Raw genomic sequence first — 13,659 nt, forward strand, 5'->3', positions numbered from 1 at the left:
GTAGGAGCTAATCAATTTTAGGGATGCTTTAGAGGTTTGTACCCACCATAGGGGAAACTCAGACTACCAACAAGCAGAGTGAATAAAAATCTGACGTCTGCCCTAAAACATATCTACTCACTGTAGGATTCTCCAGATCAGTGGTTCTTAATGGGTAATGATTTTGCACACCCCCTCCCCTAGGGGACAAATGTCTAAAGACTAGCAGTGTCTAGAGACATTTTTGGTTGTCACACTGGGGAGCAACAAGGGGGTGGGCTGCTACTGCATCCAGTGGGTAGAGGCCAGCAATACCGCTGAACAGCCTACAATACAGGACACCCACGACAAAGCCATGTGGCACAAAATGTCAATAGTGCCAAGACTGGGAAATCATACCCTGGACCAAATGACCTGGGGCAAGAGGAGCTTTAAGAGGGTCCTCTTATCTGAGCACACAATCCCACCCATACCAGTTTACACCAATTCTGACTGAGTATGGCTAAGGGGCCAGACCAGTCAGCCTTATGAATTCTATTTCCAATCTACTCAAATAGGGCCAGGGAAAGACAGAGGAAAAATGTGAGGTTAGCTAAGTGGCATAAGTTAAAAAGAGAAAAATTGTGTCACGTATCAGATGTTAATAAAAGAGGCGGGGAAGAACAAAAACAAAAACGAAAGAAAATAAAAACTTTTTAAATTAAAAAAATAAAAGAGGCAAAATTCCCCCAAATGAGAGTAAGCAAATAGACTTTCTTTAAATTTGAAAAAGAAAGACTTTCTTTAAATGTAACTCTTTTCATTTTGAATAATAAGTAACACCTCATAGTGAAGTTCAAAAGCCACCATGCTCTCTTATTAGCTCTATTCACTGCCAAACACTCCTTCAGTAAGGAAGGTGCTTTTGTATTCTTGACTGCAAAAGGAAGCTAATTAAAGTGAGTTTTTGAGAAAACATCCTGGGAATTCAAAATAATTAATGTGTTGCTTTCAAAACGAGAAACCATGAATCTTGACATTAAGAAGCCTATGTTTTCTTACCTCATCAATATTTCACTTACAGGATCAATATTTTGATCCATAACCATCGACAGCTGGCCTTCCCAGAATTCCCATTCATTCTCTTTCAGGATAAATCACCAATGAACAGTTTTTAACAGTTTTCCCTTTCTTAAGGGATTGCCAGAGAAATGTTTTAAAGAGTCTACTTTCTACAGGGAAGGCATTCTGACTCTGCCATTTCTATGTCCACTTTAAAATCTGCTCTAGGAAAGTTTCGACTAACGCACACGGGGGAGGATGGCTGTGTCTTAATGAAAACTTAGATCCTCCTGCCCTAATGCTTTATCAGCAGGCTGCCTGGAACCCAGCGTGCTGTTTTATCAGAGGAAGCTTCCCAGCAAGATGGTTCGTGAGCACACTGTTGAAGGAGTGGCCCCTCAGGGAAGTCCCCGTCTACGCATGACCCGTGACCTGAGAGGAGCCAGGCTGGCCCAACTGTCTGCTGCAGGGCGGGGACCAGCTTCGGCTTTAACAGAAAGAGGGGCCTCAACCTCCCCTCCTCCATTTAGGGTTCCAGCAGTTTCTGAAGGAAAGAGCACTTTGGATATTTCTCTTCAAAACAAATCTCCACCATGTCTGACGGTGTCCTTCACTGGACTGTTTACAGCACTAGGGCCCATATCTACTGGATGCTCCGTAGACCCAGTCGAAAGACAACATGTATTGGTCGTCTAATAATATGACAGATTTTTTTTTTTAGAAAAGTAACCCAAGAAATATATACATAGGATTATAGATATATACATGTATATGGATGTGTGTGTATACAGATATGAAAAGAGAAGGAGAGAGACTAATTGATTCATTCAAGAAAAAGAAATCATAAATATCCCAAAATGCCCATCAGGGGTATAGTTCAGAAAATTAAGACATAATTATGTAATGGAGAAAAAATAGGGAAGAAAGGTAAGCACGTCTACTATATGCCAGGTGTTTTCACATTATCTCATTTCATTGTCCCCATGACTCCCTCAGTTACTCTTTTAGGTAAGAATCATTATCCCCAATTTATAGAAGACAAATGAAGAGCCCATGAAAGGGAAGGAAGTTGCCTCGAGTCACAAAGCTAGTGAAGAGCAAAGCTGAGAGTTACCTGCAGGTTTTCCTACTCCCTGCCCAGCATTTATTACACTGGATTCCAAATTTTCCCCCAAGATCTATTTGTAGACTAAGTCAATAAATGGGATTGTAAATATAAAATAAGGTTAAACAAAAATCAAACCATAGTATAGACATATTGCTTTTAATCATGTGAAATTTTATATGTATATACTAAAAATGATGACAATCAGCATGAGACTGATTTAAAAAACTGGAATTAAAATCATCTGAGTTTGTTTTTCCTATGAAATTGCTTAAGCATATAATAAAGAAAATCACCAAAATCTGTTCCTCCATGCACGCCTGTCCCAGGCTAATTAAGGTTAAGAAAAGGCAATAAATATAAAATACCCTGTTAAAGGCTGAATGTGGCTGGGCCACTTTAAGATACAGAAGTACCCCATCCTTCATAAAATTCTCAGCTCTTTCAGGGACTGGTAGAGTTTCTGCACTATATCAAAAGCTGGAATTTCTGCAAGTTAAAAAGCTTTGCAGGCAAGTCATGTTTCTACAGAAATCTCCTTTTCTAAAATTTAGCACTATATAGCATTCTTTAAATTCTTCCTTCGACCAAAAGAATTTAATCCTGGGAGATCCCCCTTGCAGTGGCTTTGCCTAAGAAACATCTATCACCTTCAGTCAAGTTAGAATTATCTTGGAATCTCCCTCCTCTGTTCCTCTCCTCACGTCTGGTGGCTAAACTGCTGTTTAATGGAGTAGCCAGAACCCGAGCCAGAAGTATGGGCCTCACTTGGGCCTTCACATTAGACTGTAACTTGCAGAAATAACCAGGGCTGAGCCTGGAGTGCAGGTCCCCACCACCAAAGAGTAACTGGGAATTTACATGAATTACTACCCTTCCAGAGACAAACTGAGGAAAGGCTCACTGGGTTTACACAGTCCTGTTCTCAAACCCAAAAGCTGAGAATTGGGCAGGATGCCACTTTTATCTTACCCCTCGTTTCTTTTATTTTTATAATGGGCAGTTACCTGTCTCCTAATTCAGGAAGACAATAGAAGAATAAAACGTTGACAAAGGCTTTCTGAGATTGTTTTTAAAAAGAAAATGGTTTATAAATACAATTCCCACTGGTGTCCGTTTCTTTATGAAAAGTATTTCTTACTATAAAAAAAAAAGTGAAAAAAAAAATGTGGAAGTAAAAGTTCCTCAACTGGTTTCCCTTAAAACCACTGCTTTTATTTAGTTACATAATAATAACCTCCTTTGGTTCTCTTCTGTTTTAAAACTCTCACCTATTTTCTCTTATTATGTTAACTACCACTAATAAAATATCCTGATTCAAAAACGTAGGAAAATGCTTGAAGTGACTATAATAAGATTAGATCATAATGTTATTAAATTTGAGAGTAGCAATTTGAGCCATAGTTTATTCAAATCTTCCTAACAACTAAACACAAAAAAAGTCAGTTAGCTAAAATGGCTGATCTCATTCTTGGCTTCTGGCTACAGTCCCAAAGGTCTAATAATAAGGATATCTACTGAGATTTCTTAAATAGGCCAGTCACTCTATTAAAAGCTTTGCATGTATTATCTCATTTAATCTTCACAACACTCCTAAGTAGTAATCATTATTATTAGTGTACTGTTATTGTTAAAGTTACTGTTATCCCCACTTTACAGGTGAGGAAACAGGGCACAAACAAGCTGAGTAACTTGTCCAAGATTACTCATCTACTAAGTTTGGAGCTAGAACAGAACCCCAGCCCTTATGGGACCACCACACCATCAGTGGTACTATCTGCCGTGGCCCCATTCAGTGGGTTCCTCCTTCTGTAAGTCAGGTGCATTGTCACTGTTCCCAAACATGAATTCAAACTCACATCTCTCATCATTTTCACTGCTTCTCTGGTCCTCCCGAGTCTTCTGGCACACATTGCTAGCCTTCTTTTGATGTAGACCAAGACATTGGTGTCTCGTCCTGAAGAGGGAGACATAAAGCACCAAAACTTAAAAAAAAAACAAGAGCTTTCAGCTCAGCAGCAAGAAAAAATACAGAGGCGTATTTTTCATGCCCTTAAAGGAAAACCTCAGAGAGAAGAGTCTGCTCCTTTGACTTTTCCTTACTGCCAGGAGCACTGACAACTTTTCTAATAGTAGAATGCAAACAGAGTAAAGTCAAAGTACTTAGACTTCCAAAGGTCAAATCATGTGACTATTAAGTCATGCTTTTGAGTTAGGATGTTGAATATTCGATAAATAAAATCATCTGCTACAAAGTGCTGGGAAAATGAACATACCCACATTGTATGAGGTTTACAAGCAAGAATTCCACATTCTACTAGCGTGCATGCTTTTGGTGAAGATGCAAAGAGGTGAATCTCAGGTTGCATCCTGATGAACTATTTTTTTTTCCTTCTTGACATTAAGTCTGGAGAAGCCTCATCTTGAACTTCTGTTTTACATTATTCTTTCCCTAACACTAGTGACATCATAATCATCTCCAGGTCCCCAAAGCAGTCAATTTTAAATGGCAACATAACACATTCCAGATATGACAATAGACCATGCAACAAAATGAAAAACTACCCTAGTGTTAGAGAAAGTATTGACAAGCTAAATACTTGTAATAACAGTCACTAAAATGGCTCTTAAAAAGTACATTAACAACTTCTCATCTTAATCTCTTCTTTAATTATGTGTATTTCTGGATATGTTTCCAGACCAGTGAGAACATGTATGTACTTAATCCTCAATAAAATTACCATGTTTTAGAAAAATATGACACACCTGTTATAGATTAAGTATATGTATAATATGCAGCTATTAAAAGATGTTAAGACCAAAGTACTAACATTTCAAGTTTCAAACAATGAGAACAAGATGTGTGCTGAATATCCGCCAAGTACCTACAAATTACTTTAAAGATGTGATTATATGTTTTTGGATAGATTTAGGCAACAGGTTGAAGGGATTAATTTACAGAAGAAAAGAAATAAAGAAAATTTCTCAAGTTATATTACAGATTATGTAATTTTATGTATTAATCCTCATTTAATTCACAGAACAGACATTTACTATATATGTCTTCAAAATTCACTGTGCTATACATAATTTTTTTAAAAAAAGCAAGATACAGATGGTGATTAGAGACCTGATTAACATATATACTACTAAGAATAAAAATTAAAACCTGTGTATTGAGGGGTTATGTGGACAGACTTATATACACAGGCCACAATGCAAAGATCTCATTATACCTTAGTCACAGGGACTAATGCATTCAGTTTCTGCACCAAATCCAGGCTTAACACTAAAACTTAATTTTATAATCTCAAATATGAAGGAGATACACTCCTACTCTCCAAGACGCAGGAGAGAGAAAGGAGAGAAATTCCATTTTAAAGAAACAACCCAAAGTTTGGTTAGACAATGAAAACACTCCCTCTCACAAGGATCACTAAATTTCTGCTTAAACAACCAACAAATTGACAAGTCGAGGAGCTCAAGAAATTCCAGAAATGATTTTGTTGTCTTTTTTTTATACCATTCCCCTAAAATAACACTGACTCTCAGTTTAGTGTACTAAAGTGAAAGGTCTCATTTTAAAGTTATGTTAAATAAAAGAAACCATTATTTTAAATAATTTAAATATAAAAAAGATACATAATTAGGAATTCATGGCTCTTTCTCCCTAGGAGCCAACAGCAGTGCTTCCTAAATAAGAGCTAAATACTGAGACAATCACCAACAGCTGTTATATTCTTAGCTGTCCTATTGCAACCCATGCTGTAGAAGACCCATAAGACAAAACCTCTGAGAGCATTAACGCTAATTTAAGTCCTGTTTCCCAATTAGGATTTAAAACTATGGGGCAGAGAAGCAACTGATAAACAGAAATACGTAAGAATTCTGAGGAGCAAAAGGGTCACCATTAAAGGTTATTACTTTTATTTCTAGAGTTAAAAAGCTAGGGGCAGGCATGAAAACATGAACAGTAATGAAGCTATAAGTTAATTATGTGCTGTGCTCTTGTGGGGAAGAAAAATTAATAAAAACAAAGAAAGGCAAAAAACAATATTCTAATCTAGGAGAAATGTCTTTTGAACTGGACTGAAAATCTGCTCTGATCAATCATGTTACAATTCTGATCCCCCAACACGTCAACCTGGAGGAAACCTTACTATGTTGGGCTTCATACTGGGATCCATGATGCTGTAGCTGCTGAGAACGCCGGTAACAGCCGTCTCCAGCTTTCAGGGCCTGCTTAAACAGCTTTTCTGCTTCAGCAATGGTTGTTGCTTCTTCTTCAGCCAAGAGAATATAAGCAGTTGCACACCTGTCCATTCAGATAACAGCCGCCATCAATTACAAATCCAAGGACATTGTAATAGCTGTAGGAGTGCATGCAGAAGGGCAGGAGTTATGCCAAAACATGCAGAGTGGCCAACTGGTTCATGCACCCCTGTTTGTAGTTGTTGACACAAGATAATGGTACAAAAGAAATGTCTGTGTTTTAGCTTGAGAGGTAGGATGAGTAGTGTTAGGAGCATATGGACTCTGCCCCTTATTAGTGTGTCACTTTGGGCAAGTTATTACTCTGCCTCCCTGATGGAGAACAACATGGAATCCACTTGTTCACAGCGTTGTTGTGAAGGTTAAGTAAGGTGATGCATGAAAAGTGCTCAGTACAGTAGTAGCCAGCATGTGGTACATGCTCAACAACGTCAACTAACGATGGCAATGATAATAGCTGTTATTAAACATCTCCTTCTGACACTCAAAGTTAGAGATACCATAAAGTTTACTTTTATTTACTAAACACAGATTCTCTTTAGTCTAAGGGTTTATTCAGAATGAGAAATTCATTAAATCAAGGAAGTTATTCATTTAACAAGCAGTGCTTCAACATCCCATTACAGTTAGCACTGGTTTTCTATGTCAGAGAAGAATACTGGAAGAACCTACAGGTAGGGTTATTTCAGAAGAGCTCAAAATTAGATTCAGCCTCAGTAGCAAACAAGGGTTAAATCTCACACCTTTAACAAAAATAGCTACCACCTGTTGCTTAGTTTATATTAAGCACTGTACCAGGCACTTAACATATATCGTCTCATTTAATCCTTTCAACAACCTCTAACATAGGAAGTCAGAAAGGATAAACACTCAACCAACGAACAAGGGGAACTCTTGAAAATTTAAACCTTCCAAATCATAGAACAACAACCCAAATGCCAAAGAAAGGGAATGTAATAAGGAAATGGTGAGGCCAGAGCAGACCACACAGGTCCTGATCTGTGCATATCCCTTGGCTTTCTCCACTGCCTCTCTTGTGGTCATTTCCCTACTTATCACAACCTCCATCAGACCACAAGAGAGAAAATAAACAGAAAGTGAAACCAAATGTTACTTCTACTATTCATAAACTACAACAGCCAGGTAGGAAAAGGAGGCTGAATTTATGGCTTATGTGAGATTTGGGGTTACTAGTTAATCTTAGCCTTGAGAAGGGGTCTTGTAAGTTCTTTAGCCAGTCCCTCTAATTTCAGGCAGGACTGATCAATAGGGCTTTAAACTGAATGTGGTGAGGTAGGGAGAAAAAAACGCCCAGAAAAAAAGCTGTAAAACCAATTACTGTGGAGGGCAGCAGATATGACTTGGAGAGAACAATTATGATGCTAAAACTGCCCAGTGATTCATTGGAGAAATAAATGGGTTGGGCATTGGGAAGCAACACTTCAGGCTTCAGATGCCGACACATAAATATAAGGTCCAGGGTAATGAAGTGAAAATGGAGATTATAATACTGAGTGGTGGACACAGTATCAGAGGAATTAGCTATAAGATTATAGTTGGTGGGCTGGGAACTCAAGACAGGTTGGGGCTAGCTTGCTTGCTTTGTTTATTTATATTGCAAATAGCACTCTTAGGAGGAGAGGCAGAGTAGCACTACTGGCCAAGAAAACATACATCTGTGTAGAAACTCATGAGTCTGGGGTAGAAACATGCTAAGAGCTTATGAGTGAAGGAGAAAGGAAAGAGCAATAGAAGTGCTAATGGTTGGGGAGTACAGAACAGACTGCTCAGCTCAATGGAAGATAGAGATGATGCATCCTGTCACAACACAATACACATACAGAAGCAAGAAAGTATGGTGATGGGGGTGTCAACCATCCAGATATCTGCTAGAAGAAGTCTCATTTGGTTAGAAGTAGGGCACTCAACAGGTTCTTGACTTACTTTGGTAATAATTTTATCTCCCAGATGGTAGAGGAAGCAATTAGGGGAACTTCAACTCTGGACCTAATTCTGACCAAGAAGAAAAAAATAGTTGGTGAAATGAAAATTGATAGGAACATTCAGAGAGAGTTACTATGTCATTTCGGACTTTAGGATAATCAGAGAAGGTAAGGTGGATTTCAAAAAATTCAAAGAAAAGAGGCGTGATTCAATGGCATGAGACGCAGAAGGAAAAATGGTTTAAGAGGATTAAGCAGCTTCCAAATGTCTAATCAAAACTGCAATCACAAATGACCCTCTCAGGAAGAAAAGAGGGGTGACAAGTAACCACTATGGCTGCACAGAGATCTCTCACAAGGTCATATTTCTAAAGGACATGTAAAAAAAGATGGAAAGAGGGCATGTAATGAAGCACTACAAGAGAAATGAGCTTTTCAGAATAATGTCAGGAGAGCTACAACTCCACATTAGCTGAAGCTTGCAAAACAAAATAAAGGCAAAACAAAAAATGTTAAAGACAACCACCTATTCCCTGTTTTTAAATTATGTTTAAGGCCCTATCACCACCCCCACTTCTCCAAAACCATGACAAATATAAATAAGCAAAAAAGACAAACAACACAACAACAACAACATCAAAACAAGGAAAGTTTATAGTTAGTAGCAGCAGATAATAAAGAGAAAACAAAACTCTCTAACTCCTATTTTGTTCCTGGTTTCTCCATCAGGGAGAATGATTGTCAGACTGACAAAGGGAGAAGAAACCCTAAAATGAATAAAAAGATGTAAGATAGCAAGTAACTGATCTATTGTAAATGAATTATTGGACTGGGATAGGCAAATCCCAGGAAGCCAACAGATCCTGTAGGCAGCCCTCGGAATTGCTCTCTGTGTATTGTTAAGGAATCACAAAGAATGGAGAGGTTCTAGAAGATGAGATGACTAATGCAGTAAAAATGTTCAAAAAGGGGAAGAAGGCAGACTTCCCAAACTACAGAACAGCTATTTGGAAAGATATTCTAATGGGTTATTAAAGGGATAGTTTCTAAGCATTTTTAAAAGAAAGTAGTGAATGCTGGAAGCTAGCTTAAATTCACTAAGAATAAATAAATCAGTTTGTGCTAGCTTAATGTACTCTAATGGATTTACTATACATTAAAGATCCACAGCTACAACTGGCATTTTTAAGATCAAAATGCAGAAATATGGGCTGAATCACAGTGTAACTGGGTGGCTTAGTAATTGGTTGTACAATAAATACCAAAGGGTGATGATCCAGGAAGACATGAACCTGGAGGGTGGTTTCTATATGTCATGTCACAGGGTTCTATCCCTGGTCCTGATACTTTTATTAGAAACACGGATGACACATAGAAGGCAGGCATATCAAATTTGTAGATGACAAGAAACTGGAAAATAAATATGTTGCATGACAGAATCAGAAACCAAATAGATCAACAGGTTACACTGGCAGGATTTCCAACTCTCAAGTGAATCTTTTCACTAAGACCTCTGAAGATTCTGTAACCCTCTTCAGAAAAATCATAAAATAGTTTAACAATGACCACTTGGCAGGGAGAATGTCGAGGTGATTCAAGCACCAGATGGGTGTTTGAACTACAAGACCTTCAAGGTCTCTGCCAACCCTGAGCTTTTATGACTCCAACTTTAAGAATCTTTCTCATTTCCTGACATCTCCAGACGAAACTTCCCAGCCTTCCTTGGTGACCCACAGAATGTTTAACAGCACTAAGGACAGCATTTCCTCTTATCTTTGTCTTGATCTTGAAATATTTTTAAAGTATAATTTCTTCACTTTATGTTTTTACTATGTTTTCCCTACTAGCAGAAGTTCTACCTAGGAAATGTGATGGCAGAGATAAGCATTCTATATCTGGAAAAATGTCCCTGTCACAATGTTTTAGATATGTAAAGCACTGTATTTATTTTATGTCCACACATTGTTCCATGGCTAGCCCTTGAAGGATTTAATTTAGGGTCATAGCAAAGCCACTAAATTGTTGTCTAAAATGACTAAAACTATCTTCACATGGATGTCCTTTATAAAAAAAATTTTTTTAATAAATTAATACCCCCCCAGAATAATCCTCAATTTCAAATTCATAGTTTAAGTAGCCCATGAATGGCAACTGAATACATTCAGCAAGCAAGATTTCCCCCCACTTACTCATTTATCTCTAAGGCTTCATGGGCTGCAGAAATCCTAGCTTGGGGGTTTCTCTCTCTCCAGGCTTTCTGCATTACTATTTTAGAAAAAGACAGAAAAGCACGTCAATAAATACTTAAAAAGACTCAGTACAGGTACAGCTAAATTAATAGCTTTCAGCTTGAATTACAAGAGAACAGTTCACTTACCAAGTGGGTTAGCCCAAAACTCCAAAGTCACACAAATACACTCTAATTTGCTATTCCATTGTCCTTCAATTGCTGATATCAAATCTTTCTTATGCTCATAAAACTAGAGGTCTAACATCTTATAGACTAACCCATAGTCTATAATCATAGAGACTTAATCTTGATTAAGATTTCTTAATCAAGAAAAGAAAAGGCATTCTAACAGAGATTTAATATTTCTTTTGCTCATTAATATCATTTGTTGTTAGAGAACATACATTATTTTGCACATTTTGGGATGAGATTGCTACTAATCTCTTACTTCTGTTTAGACACAGCACGATTTTTATCGGTCATTTTCCCAAACACTTGCTACAGGATCTGGATATTAGAACATTCTAAAACCACTGGAAGAATTATGAGTTGGATCAGAAAAAAGTGCTTTAGACTTTTGCTTAACATGCGTACCTGTTCCCAAAGTTTGCTGCAAACCCAGTTTTTATATAGCAGAGCAGTTTGTGAATATATTGTGGGAAGCTTAATGCTTGGAATTTTCATTGTATTATGTATCCACCATGGCAAGGGTACCTTTTTAAAAAGGGTAACAATCTCCTTATCTAATTTGTTTTATAAATTTGTATCTTCTAAGTTAGTTTCTTAGGAGCATGTACATATTCTTTTATTTTAAGGTTTTTTTTTTTCACCTATTTACTTTAAGCTTGATAATATAAAAAATATCAGTAGGATTACATGGAACTCAAGCAGTATGAAATGCATGCTAAACAAAGTCTCTTCTAGGGTGGAAAACAAATCTGGATGCCAATAACCAAGTCCATGCCCCCATTCAATGCTAGTGAACCTACAAATAGGCATATGAATCACTACAATATATTCATTATTTATTTGGGTTCACTGAATTTCTAACTAGAATATCATCAAGGAGACATGACCTTTCACTCTATCTCAACCAAGGATTTAGTTAGCTTCATGGTATATTTTTTAAAAATAACATTTTAAATTATAAAGAGGGGACCCATTTCTATATTAATACTTCATTGCGATAAAGCCTTTATTTAAGTATCAACAATCTGGGTTTTACTGGTCAATCTCCAATTTAATATTTTATTCATCAGGGTTTTTGTAGAGCAGATATTCTACAAGTAGTAACCTTGATCTTTAAAACAAACCAAAAAGCCCTCCCACTCAGTAACTATCTAAAGTATTTTCCATACTTGCATCTGCAGGACGCAGATGGTCCGAGTCACAAGTAAAGAATGTCTGGTGGTCCTGGGCAGAGAGGTTCATGTCATAGTAAGTCAGAGGCTCTCGTCCAGTCACCCACGTGTACCTGTAAAGGAGAAGTAAGATGGTCAGGCACTTTTGAGGGAGGAAAGCAAGACCTACAAAATATTAAGCTGCATAGGTGTTGAACCATAACACACTGAGTACTATTACCAATAATAAAAAAATAATCATCCTAGTCTCCCTTTAGGAAGTATATCAGCAGAAAAAAAGTAAAAAAAATTCTGCTATATTTTTGTCTTAAAATTTTAGTAGCACTAGCTAATGAAAACCTTTCCTAATTAGTATTATGAATAGAGATTTCCCCAAAGCTATGAAAATTCTTATCTGCCTAATTACTCTGCAAAATAAAATTCTAACATTACTTCTGTGGCATCTTTATAACCATGTTCCAGGTAAGCTTCAAAATATTTTTGACTACATAGTATATAGTAAAAAGAATAACGTAATAGAAAATCTCTAAAAACCACACATTTTTGTATGTTATCCTAATTCCAATGCTAAAATATTTATAAAACAGAAAAATCAAAACATTTCAGGAGAGCATCAAAAAATGGAAGCGCTATACAGACTGTTAAATGACCCCTAAATGAACCTGCAAAAACATTTACTGCTGTCTTTGCTCTCTGAACTAGACCCATTTGTTTCCCAAGCTGTCAAAATGCTTACCGATTATATTCAGCACCCCTAAATAAATTTAGTGGATTTCGCCATACTTTGCATTCTGCAACAAAAAGAAATGTGAAAATGTTACACACAAGTTCACAGACACTACAAGCTAATTAATTCAGCAAAACACCCTTCCTGGCCATTTGATAAGATAATTTTATTCTCTATCCTCTACATGGTAAGCAATGTGGAAAAACTCTGGGTAGTTAATCAGGAAATGTAGCTCAGGCACCAGGACTTTGGAAAGTTTCGTCTAATCTCTCCAGGCCCAAGTTTCCTCATTTGTTAAATCAAGGCACATGCCAAGAGCAGCTAGTTCATAACCTCTATAGTCACTTCAAGAGGTCCAAATAGATTGTATAAATTTATTTCTAAATTATAGGTAGAAGGTATCGGTAGAGGTAAAACTACTTTCTGTCACTCTAAAATATATCTTACAATGACTACCTATATAACAAGCTAAATTTAACCTCCAGAGCACAATATGTAAAGAACCTTAGACTCGTAATTAGGGCCTATGCTAATATTGATTTTGTGATAATTCACCAGCAATTCACATTGCTGTAAAGGAGTGGTAAGAAAATTAATACTAAAGTTACCATTATGGTAGAGAGAAATGCTATGAAAATAAATGGTTTTCAAGTACTTTAACATTGTTTACTTATGCAGACACAGGTAATTAATCATCATACTAATATCATAATGTTAGCATGTAATAATAGATTATACATCTTGTTATACAAGGACCACAGACAGAACCACAGGACTTTAATTTAGAAAAGTCAACCATTAGCTTTTAAGACTGTGTTATAGTAAATGTGTGACTAATAAGCTACAGTTCTTTTAAAACAGTCTATGATTAAGAGTTTCTAATGATTCAGAATGCTACATTTCTTTGAATGAATAATTCTTCATTAGAAAATAAAATCAGTTAACAGTATTTAAGGATCTATGTGTGCTGTCAGCCAAAAAACACACCCAAAGACATAGAT

At 36.8% G+C, this 13,659-nt stretch overlaps 1 protein-coding gene across 12 annotated transcripts in view; it reads right to left on the reverse strand.

Moving 5' to 3' along the window:
• Positions 1–13,659, reverse strand: part of ST7 (suppression of tumorigenicity 7) — a 256,441-nt gene that overhangs the window by 83,757 nt on the left and 159,025 nt on the right. For 9 of the 12 annotated variants that reach the window (XM_027102109.1, XM_027102113.1, XM_027102116.1 and 6 more), the window contains 6 exons: positions 12,668–12,722; positions 11,929–12,044; positions 10,530–10,605; positions 8,342–8,410; positions 6,286–6,440; positions 3,985–4,082 (listed from right to left, as the gene is read on the reverse strand). In XM_027102109.1, the coding sequence (XP_026957910.1) occupies positions 3,985–4,082; positions 6,286–6,440; positions 8,342–8,410; positions 10,530–10,605; positions 11,929–12,044; positions 12,668–12,722 (569 nt within the window). The remainder of the gene's footprint in view (positions 1–3,984; positions 4,083–6,285; positions 6,441–8,341; positions 8,411–10,529; positions 10,606–11,928; positions 12,045–12,667; positions 12,723–13,659) is intronic. The other 3 variants (XM_027102111.1, XM_027102114.1, XM_027102110.1) reach the window with 1 other exon arrangement.

This window comes from Aethalodelphis obliquidens, unplaced genomic scaffold (genome assembly GCF_003676395.1).
Source record: "Aethalodelphis obliquidens isolate GAN/ISIS:26980383/991018 unplaced genomic scaffold, ASM367639v1 scaffold5, whole genome shotgun sequence".
Classification (NCBI taxonomy): domain Eukaryota; kingdom Metazoa; phylum Chordata; class Mammalia; order Artiodactyla; family Delphinidae; genus Aethalodelphis; species Aethalodelphis obliquidens.